This window comes from Euleptes europaea, chromosome 2, assembly GCF_029931775.1.
Source record: "Euleptes europaea isolate rEulEur1 chromosome 2, rEulEur1.hap1, whole genome shotgun sequence".
Taxonomy (NCBI): Eukaryota; Metazoa; Chordata; class Lepidosauria; order Squamata; family Sphaerodactylidae; genus Euleptes; species Euleptes europaea.
In genome coordinates, this window is record NC_079313.1 from 137,844,370 (window position 1) to 137,857,356 (window position 12,987).

Genomic DNA, 12,987 nt, shown 5'->3' on the forward strand with positions numbered 1-12,987 from the left:
GGTTCAATCCCTGACATCTCCAGTTAAAAGGACGAGGCAAGTGGGTGATGTGAAAGACCTCAGCCTGAGACCCTGGAGAGCCGCTGCCGGTCTGAGTAGACAATGCTGACTTTGATGGACCAAGGGTCTGATTCAGTTTACGGCAGCTTCATGTGTTCACGTGCATACGCTCAGCCTAGCCTGCCTCCACAGGGGTGTTGTTCTGAGAAGCTGGAGGAGGGGAGAATGATGATCTTAAGCCCCTTTGGGTTCCGATTGGGGCGAAGAGTGCGGTTTAAATAAATAAAGGCTTGTATGCCCCCCCTTAGCCCCTTGGAAGTTGGGTGGCCGAAAAAATGTGAACAACATTAATAGACTAAACATGTGAATTTTGTGAGTGCGTGTGTGTGCGTGTTTGTGAAGGCTCCCTCCCAATGGCAGTAAGAGAACTTTTCGCATAACCTTTGGCCGACCGGACACCAGCACGCTCTCTGGCTCTTTCTCCTGCCCTCTCGTTCCCTGGACGCAGCTTTGGCATCCGTGCAGGCTCCGAGCGTTGGGAGTTTGGAATCAGGTTACTGGGAATGGGTCTCTGGGCTTGACCTAAAATAGCATGCTTGGGGGGTGGGGAACCTATGGCCAAAGGAATGGTCCCAATTCTTAAACTCTTCCTGGTCTTTATTTGTTGGGAAATGGCTCTGTCCAAACATCCACCAGGACCTGGAGTAAGTTACTCCCCCCACTCCCCCACTGAGCAGAGGACGTGTGTTTCTGAAGAAGTCTATCTGTGAAGAAGGGGCAGATTTGAGAATCTGAAAGAGATAGGTAGGGGCAGGCAGAGTTGGCTGAAGGAAGGGGGGGCAGAATCTGTCTCTCTCTTTCTGGGCTCTGATTGTGGGGGGGAGAAGAAAAACACGAAGAAAAGTTGGTTTTTATATGCCAGCTTTCTCTACCATTTAAGGAAGGATCAAACTGGCTTATAATCACCTTCCCTTCCCCTCCCCACAACAGACACCCAGTGAGGTAGGTGGGGCTGAGAGAGTGTGACTAGCCCAAGGTCACCCAGCGGGCTTCATGTATAGGAGTGGGGAAACAAATGCAATTCACCAGATTAGCTTCTCCGCTCATTAGGGTTGCCAACCACCAGGTACTGTGTATGTAGGAAATAGGCACCTCTGTGCTAGTACCTAGGTTTGGAAATCAGCATAGATGCGAAAAGATTAAACAAAGTGCAAAGTCCCCCATTGGGGACTGAAGAAGAGATTACTATAAGAAATCGAAACGGCCGTATCCCCACCTGTTTGTGGCTACACTTCGTGGGAACCTTCGTGGGACCACTGTCTTATATGAACATCGACCTTTCAAAGGACTGTATACCTTTTGGACTGTATATGTCTATTTTTGGACTGCTTTTGATTGTTTATGTTCGTTGGTGAAGTACACGTTGATGTTGTCTGTTTGTATGATCAGTTGTGCTTTGTATATCTGTGTAGCTTTATAAATGTTGCACTTTGTTTAATCTTTTCGCATCTATGCTGATTTCCAAACCACCACGTACTAGCTGGAGATCTCCTTCCACTACAACTGATCTCCAGCCGACAGAGATCAGTTCACCTGGAGAAAATGGCCACTTTGGCAATTGGACTCTATCTATGGCATTGAAGACCCTCCTCTCCTCTCCCTGACCCAAACCCCTCTCTCCTCAACGTCTGCCCCAAAAACCTCCTGCTGGTTGCAAAGAGGGACCTGGCAATCCTACCGCTCATGTGGAGCAGTGGGGAATCAAACCTGGTTCTCCAGATCAGAGTCCACCACTCCAAACCACTGCTCTTAACCACTACACCATGCTGGAATAGTGAATACACATGAAGCTGTCTTCTACTGAATTAGACCATTGGTCCATCAAGGTCAGTATTGTCTACTCAGGAGGAAGAAGAAGAAGAGGAACAAGAGGAGCTGGTTTTTATATGTTGACTTTATCGCTTAAAGGAGAATCAAACTGGCTTACAATCACCTTCCCCTGGCAGCAGCTCTCCAGGGTCTCAGGCTGAGGTATCTCACATCACCTACTGCTTGGTCCTTTCAACTGGAGATGCCGGGGATTGAACCTGGGACCTTGTAAACACCAAGCAAAGGCTCTTCCACTGAGCCACAGCCCCTCCACAACACACACACACACACACACACACACACACACGAAGCTGCCTTCTACTGAGCCAGACCCTCGGTCCATCAAGGTTAGTATCATCTACTCAGACCGGCACTGGCTCTCCAGGGTCTCCGGAAGAGGTCTTTCACATCACCTCCTATCTGATCCTTTGACCTGGAGATGCTGGAGATCAAACCTGGGTCCTTCTGCATGTCAAGCTGATGTTCTTCCACTGAGCCCATGTGGCTCTGTTGTATAAATGTGATAATTATCTATTTGTCTCCAAGTTATTGCACTACATCGATCTAGCCATTGCTGACTTAAAACCAAGCCTGAAAAACCTCCCCAGCAGCGTCTATGGGATAGGGGTGTGGAAGAATGGCGGCAAGAGGGGGGTTGAAGAAAGGAAAGTTAGGGGAAACTGCCCTGTGGGTACTCTGTTGCTCCCACCAACTTCTCTGCATTTACGGTGGCCTTGAGATCTTCAAAGAGAATCTTCACTGTGCAGATGAACTCACCTAGAGTACTGTGTTCAGTTTTGGGCACCACAATTTAAGAAACATGTAGATAAGCTGGAATGTGTCCAGAGGAGGGCAACGAAGATGGTGAGGGGTCTGGAGACCAAGTCCTATGAGGAAAGGTTGAAGGAGCTGGGAATGTTGAGCCTGGAGAGGAGAAGACTGAGAAGGGATATGATAACCATCTTCAAGTACTTGAAGGGCTGTCATATAGAGGAGGGTGCCGAGTTGTTTTCTGTTGCTCCAGAAGGTTGGACCAGAACCAAAGGGATGAAATTAAATCAAAAGAGTTTGCATCTAGACATTAGGAAGAATTTTCTAACAGCTGGAGCGGCTCCTCAGTGGAACAGGCTTCCTCGGGAGGTGGTGAGCTCTCTTTCCCTGGAGATTTTTAAGCAGAGACTAGATGGCCATCTGTCAGCAATGCTGATTCTCTGACCTTAGGCGGTTCATGAGAGGAAGGGCACCTTGGCCATCTTCTGGGCATGGAGTATGGGTCACTGGGGGTGTGTGGGGGAGGTAGTTTGGAATTTCCTGCATTGTGCAAGGAGTTGGGCTAGATGACCCTGGTGGTCCCATCCAACTCTATGATTCTATGTGTCAAACCTCTGGCATGCTATTCACATATTCAGGTGCTTGTGATTTCAAAGAGGGCTCACCTTATGTGTGAGTTGCTCAAAGAGATCAGCCATGGATGGATCTAACCCCCCTGGCACTCCCTGGGTTGCCAGCTCCAGGTTAGGAAATTCTTGGAGGTTAAGAGATGGAGTCTGGGGAGGGCAGTGTTTGGTCAGTCAGATATAATGCCTTAGAGCCCCTCATCCGAAGCAGCCATTTTCTCCAGGGAGACACAAAGCCAGCTGGGTGACCTTGGGCAAGTCACAGCTCTCCTAGAGCTAAGTCAGCCTCACCTACCTGAAGCAACTATTTTGGTGCAATTTGCAGATAGAGGTTTAATACAGAATCCTGGTTCAATAGGTAAGGCTAAGGTGGAGACCAGTAAATCATGGTTGGAGCCTGTTCTGGAATATTATGGTGGCATATAGAGGAGAAAAGTGGGATATAAATGAAACAAACAAATAGATAAATCACTTGTGGAGCCAGGGCAGAATCTTTTAAACTCACAACCAGAAGTTTGTTTTTCTGACCCTTGGAGAGGGGCTGTGGCTCAGTAGCAGAGCATCTTCTTGGCATCCAGAAAACCCCAGGTTCAATACCCAGCATCTCCAGTTAAGGTGTCTGTGGTGGGGAAAGGGAAGGTGATTGTAAGCCAGTTTGAGTCTCCCTTAAGTGGTAGAGAAAGTTGGCATACAAAAACCAACTCTTCTTCTTCTTCAGTGAGCTTCCATGGTGGGATGGAGATTCGAACCCAGGTCGCCCAGGGTCCCAAATCCACTGTTCTATCCATTGCACCACGCTCCCTGAAGGCCAGAGCCCTGCCAGGAGTTTTGCGTCCCTTTCTGCCCCTGCTGCCGGTGGGTGGGCTCTTGCAACGAAAATGCTTGCAGACCCCTGAGCACACGAGGATGAAGCCCCAGGGCTGGCTTCCTTACAGTCGCTTCTTTTCCCCCAGACACCGGAGCCTGACAGGCTGGCTCTGAGCAGGCCCTCCGAGCTGGTGCCATTGAGCAAACAGCACAAGGAAATGGAGGGGGTGGAGAAAATTTCCTGCCCTTTCCTCCTAGCAGCTGGCAGTCCAGATGTTGGCAGGCATCCCCAGAAAGATGCAGGATCTCTCGAATCTCCTGGGCATCTTCAGGCTTGCTGATCCTGATCCTGCACATTTAACCACTGTTTGGTGCTCAGAATCATAGGATCATAGAGTTGGAAGGGACCACCAGGGCCATCTAGTCCAACCCCCTGCACAGTGCAGAAAATTCACAACTACATCCCCCCTACACACCCCAAAGACCCCCAACTCCATGCCCAGAAAATGGCAACAAAAACCCTCCAGGATCCCTGGCCAATCTGGCCTGGAGGAAAATTGCTTCCTGACCCCAAAGTGGCAATCAGCATTACCCTGGGCATGTCAGAAAGGGACACAAGAGCCAAGCACTGACGCAACCCTTCCTTCCCTCCCTCTCACGATCTGCTGAAGTTCACAGAATCAGCATTGCTGACAGATGGCCATCTAGCCTCTGCTAAAAACCTCCAGGGAGCACCCACCATCTCCCAAGGAAGCCTGTTCCACTGAGGAGGAGGAGGAGGAGGAGGAGGAGGAGGAGGAGGAAGAAGAAGAAGAAGAGCTGGGTTTTGAATGCCGACTTTACCATTTAAGGAAGACTCAAACTGGCTTACAATCACCTTTCCTCCCCCCACATAACAGATACTCTGTGAGGTAGGTGGGGCTGAGAGAGTGTGACTAGCCCAAGGTCACCCAGCTGGCTTTGTGCATAGGAGTGGGGAAACCAACCCAGTTCACCAGATTAGCCTCTGCCGCTCATGTGGAGGAGTGGGGAATCAAACCCGGTTCTCCAGATCAGAGTCCACCGCTCCAAACCACCGCTCTTAACCACTACACCTCGCTGTCTCTCAAACAGGAACTGCCCTAACACTCAAAAAGCTCTTTCTAATGTTTAGCCAGAAACTCTTTTGAATTAACTTCAACCTGTTGGTTCTGGTCCGACCTTCAGGGCAACAGAAAACAACTCGGCACCCTCCTCTCTATGACAGCCCTTCAAGTACTTGAAGATGGTTCTCATATCCCCTCTCAGTCTTCTCTCCAGGCTAAACATACCCAGCTCCTTCAACCTTTCCTGATAGGACTTGGTCTCCAGACCCCTCACCATCTTTGTTGCCCTCCTCTGGACATGTTCCAGTATTAAAATGTTGGAAGGGGCCTACAGACCACCCAGTCTGACCCCCAGCACCATGCAAGATGAGCTAAAGCGTTCCTGACAAATAATCATCCGACCTCCGCTTAAACACCTCCAAGGAGGGAGAAAACACAACATCCCGGGTGACCAATTCCACCACTGAACTGCCCCCATTGCGTAAAAGTTTTCCCTCCCCCCTAATATCCCACCGATATCTTCCCAGAAATCGAGCAGATGAAATTCCCCAGGTGTGGAGATGAAAAGAGTGAATGCCTCACCTGCTCAATATCCCTTTTCCAGACTGCTGTCAAGGGTTTAGGATTAGGGCCCGGGGGTGGGGGAGGTGGGGAGCCTTGCCAGCCCTGTAAGTGTAGGAAGCTGCCTTACATGGAATTGGGCTGTTGGTTCCTCTATGCCCTGGGACTCCACAGTAGTATTCCCAAGTGACCAGGGGAAAAAAAACCCATCTGGGTTTGCCCCTGGGCCTCTAACAAAAATCAGCCAAGCTTTCATAATTTGGAGAGAGACCCTGTCATTGGCTAATCCTACGGAAAGCAAATGGTGAAGGAATCTTTCTCCTTCTTTGGAGGTTTCTAAGCGGAGACTAGATGGCCATCTGTCAACAATGCCGATTTCTGTGAATTTTGGCAGATCGTGAGAGGGAGGGCAGGAAGGGGTGAGTCAGTGCTTGGCTCTTGTGGCCCTTTCTTACATGCCCAGGGCAATGCCGATCGCCACTTTGGAGTCAGGAAGCAATTTTCCTCCAGGCCAGATTGGTTAGGGGTCCTGGAGGGATTTTTGGCCATCTTCTAGGCATGGAGCAGGGGGTAGTTGTGAATTTCCTGCATTGTGCAGGGGGTTGGACTAGATGACCCTGGTGGTCCCTTCCAGCTCTGTGATTCTCTGATTCTCTGAATCGGCAATCCAAGCTTGTGAAGACGTTTAACATATGGTAACTCGACCTGGTTTTCACTCGCAATCCTGCCCTGAGCCCTGACTGCTGCAACCATTCTCTACAACTTTGTAGATAATTTCCGCTCTCCCTCCCTCCCAATGTCCACGTCTTTAGGCTGAGCCTGGTCCCTCTCTCTGTGCTGGAGCCCAAATTGGCCCTGTTTCAGAGAGAGAGAGAAGCTGCAAAGTGTCCATCTGCTCCCTCCCCACACAATAGGATTGCCAACCTCCAGGCGGGGGCTGGAGATCTCCCACTATTACAGCTGATCTCCAGGTGACCGAGATCAGTTCCCCTGGAGAAAATGGCCCCTTTGGAAGGTGGACTCTCTCGCATTATACCCCATTGAAGTCCCTCCCTCCCCAAACCCTGCGCTCCTCATGCTCCACCCCCAAAATCTCCAGGTATTTCCCAACCTAGAGCTGGCAGCCCTATCTCACAAAGGGGTGGTCAGGTGTTGCAGATGGGAAATAGATTACTCCGCACTGAAATCCATAGCTGGGGACAAAGGGGTTGCGATGAAACGCCATGTTTCAGTTTGGCTGCCCCGCTCTGTGGCAGGCTCTGCCCCTTCTGCAGTAAGATCGGCCTCCTCCCCTGCCAGTTGCAGGATTGTTGTGCAGGATTAGATCGACCTTATTGCTGAAAAATAATCTCTCTCTGTGGTCACCAACTCTAACCACTGGGGAGCCAATGTGGGGTAAAGGTTCGACTAGGATCTGGGAGACCCAAGTTTGAATCTCCGTTGGAAGTTTGCTGGGTGTCATGGACCTTGAACCAGTCACACTCTCTGAGCCTAACCTACCTCACAGGATAAAAAGGAGGAGGAGGAAAAGAAGAAGAAGAGTTTGTTTTTATATGGCGACTTTCTCTACCACTTAAGGGAGAATCAAACAGGCTTACGATCACCTTCCCCCCCCCCCACAACAGACACCCTGTGAGGTAGGTGGGGCTGAGAGAGCTCTAAGAGAGCTGTGACTAGCCCAAGGTCACCCAGCTGGCTTCAGGCGAAGAAGTGGGGAAACCAACCCGGTTCACCAGATGAGCCTCCACCGCTCCAAACCACCACTCTCAACCACTACACCATGCTGGCTCTCAAGAGAGAATGATGTTAGCCACTCTGGGTCCCTGCTGGGCAGAAAGACCGTTCCATTAAGGCAGTATGTAAAATCAATAAAGAAGATGGAAGTCTGCTATAGGTTGCTATAGGGTGCGCAGTGGCTTTGTCTTGGGGTGCCAACTTTTGCTTTTAAAAATTCTGACCCTGTGAGCTGAGTGCATCTGAGCATATGCAGAGTGTTTTCCCCTGTAGGGAATGCTTTCAGAAGGGGTTTAAATAGTCATTAAGAAAAACAAGTTAAGGAAGGAACGCCCGATAACATGCGGACTGTCTTTCCCCACTGACGGAAAGCCGCTTTTAAAATGCATTGATGTAAAACTGTCGTGTTTCTGAGCATGTGCAAAGTAACTCCTTCTTAAGACACCATTTATTTTAAATAACTTTGAACGAATTAGAGGGAATACTGAACCAGCCCACTAGAATTCTTGCCAGCTGACAGCTTCTCCCCCCGCAAGAAGGGGGGGCAAAGGACTTATCCTCAAACCACACTGAGGACTTGGCCCTCCCTATCCTCAAGGGAACTTCTGGCAACGCTGGCTGCCCACCAAGACGAATCAGGGCTATTTAAGGCGAAATGTCGGCTGGTCAGGCGTGGGACAAATCTGCAATGAACGTGGCAACAGCCCTACAGAACTAGGGTTGCCAACCTCCAGGTGTTGCCTGGAGATCTCCCGCTATTACAACTGATCTGCAGGTGACAGAGATCAGTTCCCCTGGAGGAAATGGCACCTTTGGAAGGTGGACTCTATGGCATTGAAGCCCCTCCCCTCTCCAAACCCTGCCCTCCTCAGGCTCCACCTCCAAAATTTCCAGCGTGGAGAGCCAGCGTGGTGTAGTGGTTAAGGTTAAGGCGGTTACGGTCGTGGTGGTTTGGAGAGGTGGACTCTGATCTGGAGAACCGGGTTCGATTCCCCACTCCTCCACATGAGCGGCGGAGGCTAATCTGGTGAACTGGATTTGTTTCCCCGCTCCTCCACACGAAGCAAACTGGGGGACCTTGGGCTAGTCACAGTTCTCTTAGAGCTCTCTCAGCCCCACCTACCTCACAAGGCGTCTGTTGTGGGGAGGGGAAGGGAAGGTGATTGTAAGCAGGTTTGCATCTCCCTTAAGAGGTAGAGAAAGTCGGCATATACAACCCATCTCTTCTTTTTCTCCAGGTATTTCCCAACCTGGAGCTGGCAACCCTATACAGAACCCTCCCTAAGGGATTACCTCCCCCATCCATTCACACACCCCCCCAGCCCCTCTGCTCAGTGCCCACAAGTAGAAAAACGAGGTCTGTCATGAGGAATGGACTATGCATTTATTCCAGTGGCTAAGATCAAAAAAGAGAGAGAAAGAAAACAGTTTCATCCATTGGGTGGGAAATGTTTGTTCCAGCAGCGGCGGAGCGTCCTCGGTCTTCTTGCCGCCTCTCTCGGCTCTGCCGGGCGGGAGTCAATAACTTACGTGGGACGTGGGGGTCCTCTGGTAGGGTCCATCCTCTGGTGCGAGCAGAATCGGAGCACATGTGCCCCCCACATCACTCAAAAAAGAGCATGCCAGGTGTCCTGTAGAGACAGTGCGGGAGTCCCAGCTGGTAGCCGTTTCCTCCTTGGTGGGAGAAAGGGGTCCCTCCCCAGGACTCCTGCTCCCCTTGAAGCTGCACAAAGGGGGTGGGCTGAAGGGGGGCCGTGGAGGCGGGAGCCACAGGACTCGCCAAGAGGTGCTCCAGGGCCGCCCCGCACCTGTGGTCGTTGACGCAGAAGTTCAAGGCCTGCAAACGGCACTGGTAGTTGCCGCTCAGAGCATCCGGGCCGGAATACCCCAAAGATCCAAAAACCGGCAGCGCTGACGGCTTGACGTAGCTCTCGCCATCAAAGGCAGGGAGGCAGCCAGGGGGAGGTTGCCCGCCGCACCCCTGGGAGGCCTTGGCGGGCCCCGGCAGAGTGGCAAAAGCCGGGCTCAACTGGCAGAATGTTGGGGACGCCTCCTTGCCTTCCGGCCCTGTCTTGGGAGATGCTTGAGTCAGTTTAGGGTTGCTTGGGGTGCTCTCCTTGACCTCAACGTGTGGTTGGGTGGGCCGTTGGGTCATCCTGTGGCCCAGGTGAGTGCCTGGTCCAAGCTGGTGGGGCGCCATCTCCCCAAGAGGGGCTTCTTTCACTCGAGGGCTCTCAATCAAGGAGGAGTAGCCGAGATCTTTCTCGAAGAGGCGAGGTTTCGACCCCGTCAGATCCTGTGGGTGCAGGCAGAGCTGCCTAGACCTCGGCATGCACAGCTTGGAACATGCCAGGCTTCCAGGGCCAGGCTGGTCGTGGCACGAGAGGCCCGCAGTGGGCACCTCCAAGGGGAGAGGCTTGCCAGGAGCTGGCATCTCTGGGCAGGAGCCGTGAAGCTGGCCGGAGGGAGCTGGCGAAGACCGGCCGCTTTCCAGCTTGATCTTCTTTGCAGGGAAAGTCTGGCCGGTTTGCCCAGGCGGGCATTTGGGTAGCGTTTCCTCGCTCTGGCCGCCATCCCCGCCCCGCACCGGGCCCCTTTTGCGGGTGAAGCGCCTCCTCCGCCGCAAGAAGCTGCCGTTCTCGAACATGTTGTAACACTCCGGGTCCAGGGTCCAGTAGTTGCCCTTGCCCGGCTTCTTGTCGTCGCGGGGCATCTTGACAAAACACTCGTTGAGGGACAGGTTGTGCCGGATGCTGTTCTGCCAACCTTGCTTGTTCTCCCGGTAGTAGGCGAAGCGGCCCGTGATGTACCGGTAGATGCCGCTCAGGGTGATCCTCTTCTCCGGCGTGCTCTGGATGGCCATGGTGATCAGAGCGATGTAACTGTAGGGTGGCTTGGTCCCGTCGCTGGCCTGGGCAAGGGCCCCCCGGAAGGGCTCCAAACCGGAGTAGAGCCCCATCCCAAGCTGCTGAGGCAGGCAGGCCTGAGAGGAAGCTGCTGCCGTGGGATATTCCAGCTGCATCCTCTTTCCAGCAGCGGCGGCACAGCAAACCGGCTCGCCGGTCCTGGGCCAACTCTGTCCCACCGCTGGGTTTGAACTGCAGCCGTCCAGCCTCCTGCTTCTGGAAAAGGCAACCGAAGGGGCTGACCCGGCTCCACCTCCTGCCCGCAGGGACCCAGAGGAGGGGCCTGCGGCTCTCCGTTCTCGTTCCCAAGCTCACAGGGCAGGAGGAAAACACGTCCTCTGCCACCGGGACTGAGCCGTTCCCAGACAGAGTGGGTGGGAGAGATGGCAGGGGCACCACCGAGGCTCCTGTTCACTTGAGGAGACGTCAGGAAACCGGGCTGGGCGAGCAGCTGCCATCCACGAGACGCTTCTGGGCGTCAACGGCCCTTCCAGGAGGCTCCCACAAGTCAAGAACATCAGAACCTTTTATTAAGTGACAGGGATCCCAAGGCTACATTGTCAGTGGCAAGATTTATTCCAGTCTTTATATCCCTCAAACATAGGGTTGCCAACTGCCAGGTAGTGGGGAGAAAAACGGCACCTCTGTACTTGTACCAAAGGTTTAGAAAAACAGTACAGGAAACTGTATATACACAAAGTGCAAATATTTATAAGCTACTGAGGTGAAACATAGACCATATACGTGACATATATACAACACAATTATATACAATATGTACAGTTCACACAAAAAATGTAGAGAAATTTCCAAAGGTCTCAGCTGAGTACCACAAATATATAGAGGAAGTTCCAAAGGTCTCAACTGAGTACCAAATGAATGCTAATATTGTAATCCTTGTGTAAAGTTCATATAGAGCCACAATCATCGATGGATACGGCCGTTTCAGATCCACAGCAGTGGAAATCTTTCTTCAGTCCTTAATACAAAAGTGCTGTTACATATTCATCATTCCTTCCCACACAGGGTAAGTATGAGCAATCAGAAGTCAGGTAGTAGCAGGGGATCTCCTGCTAATTCAACTGATCTCCAGCCAATAGAGATCAGATCACCGGGAGAAAAATGGCCACTTTGGCCATTGGACTCTATGGCGTTGAAGTCCCTCCCCTCCCCAAACCCCGCCCTCCTCAGGCTCCACTCCAAAAATCTCCCGCCGGTGGTGAAGAGGGACCTGGCAACCCTACTCAAACACTAGATTTTAAATTACGCTGCTCAAGATCAATTGAATCAAGGCGCTTCTAAGGGATGAAGGAAAGGAACATAAGAACACAAGGAAAGCCCTGCTGGGTCAGACCCAGGCCCATCAAGTCCAGCAGTCTGTTCACACAGTGGCCCAACCAGGGGCCTCTAGGAAGCCCAGAAGCAAGACGACTGCAGCAGCATTTATCCTGCCTCTCACAGCACCTAATAGAATAGATGTGCTCCTCTGATCCTGGAGAGAATAGGGATGCATCATGACTAGTATCCATTTTGACTAGTAGCCATGGTTGGCCATATCTTCCATGAACATGTCCACTCCCCTCTTAAAGCCCTCCAAGTTGGCAGCCATCACCACATCCTGGGGCAGGGAGTCCCCCAATTTAACTATGCGTTGTGTGAAGAAAGACTTCCTCTTATCCATTTTGAATCGCTCACCCTCCAGCTTCAGCAGATGACCCTGCGTTCTAGTATTAAAAGAGGGGGGAAAGCTTCTCCCTGTCCACTCTCTCCACACTATGCATAATTGTATATAGGCTCTTCCACTGAGCCGCAGCCCCTCCCTGTACAAAGCACAAGAATCTCACATCAGCTAATTCCAAACAAGTTCATAGTTCATTTTTCATCGGCAATATGGCCCTGCCAAGCCACAGGCTGTAATTTTGGGGCCGTTTTACATCTTGGGTAGAGGCAAACCCATGTCTGCTCATCACCTCTTGCTCCAAAGCCTTCCCCAGGGTAATGCACGGGTTGCGGGGAAACTCTTCCCTCGCTAGTCAAGAGCTCAGCAGTACAGAGCCAGTGTGATCATAAGAACATAAGAAAGGCCCTGCTGGATCAGACCCAGGCCCATCAGGTCCAGCAGTCTGTTCACACAGCGGCCAACCTGGGGCCTCCAGGAAGCCCCCCAAACAAGACGACTGCCGCAGCATTTGTCCTGCCTGCGTTCCAAAGCACCTAAGATAATAGGCAAACTCCTCTGATCGTGGAGAGAATAGGGATGCATCATGACTAGTATCCATTTTGACTAGTAGCCATGAATAGCCCTCTCCTCCATGAACACGTCCACTCCCCTCTTAAAGCCTTCCAAGTTGGCAGCCATCGCCACATCCTGGGGCAGGGAGTTCCACCATTTAACTATGCGTTGTGTGAAGAAATTCTTCCTTTTATCCGTTTTGAATCTCTCACCCTCCAGCTTCAGCAGACGACCCCATGTTCTGGTATTATGAGAGAGGGAGAAAAGCTTCTCCCTGTTCCCTCTCTCCATACTATGCATAATTTTATACACCTCTATCATGTCTTCCCTTAACCGCCTTCTTTCCAAGCTAAACAGCCCTAAACAGTGTCTCTTCTTTACTTCCATCTGTGCCT

The 12,987-nt window shown here is 51.6% G+C and overlaps 1 protein-coding gene across 1 annotated transcript; it reads right to left on the bottom strand.

The window, feature by feature from the left end:
* Positions 1-9,056: 9,056 nt before the first annotated feature.
* Positions 9,057-10,475, bottom strand: FOXS1 (forkhead box S1). Its single transcript, XM_056843956.1, has one exon. The coding sequence runs from the start codon at positions 10,473-10,475 to the stop codon at positions 9,057-9,059; it is 1,419 nt and encodes a 472-aa protein (XP_056699934.1).
* Positions 10,476-12,987: the final 2,512 nt, after the last annotated feature.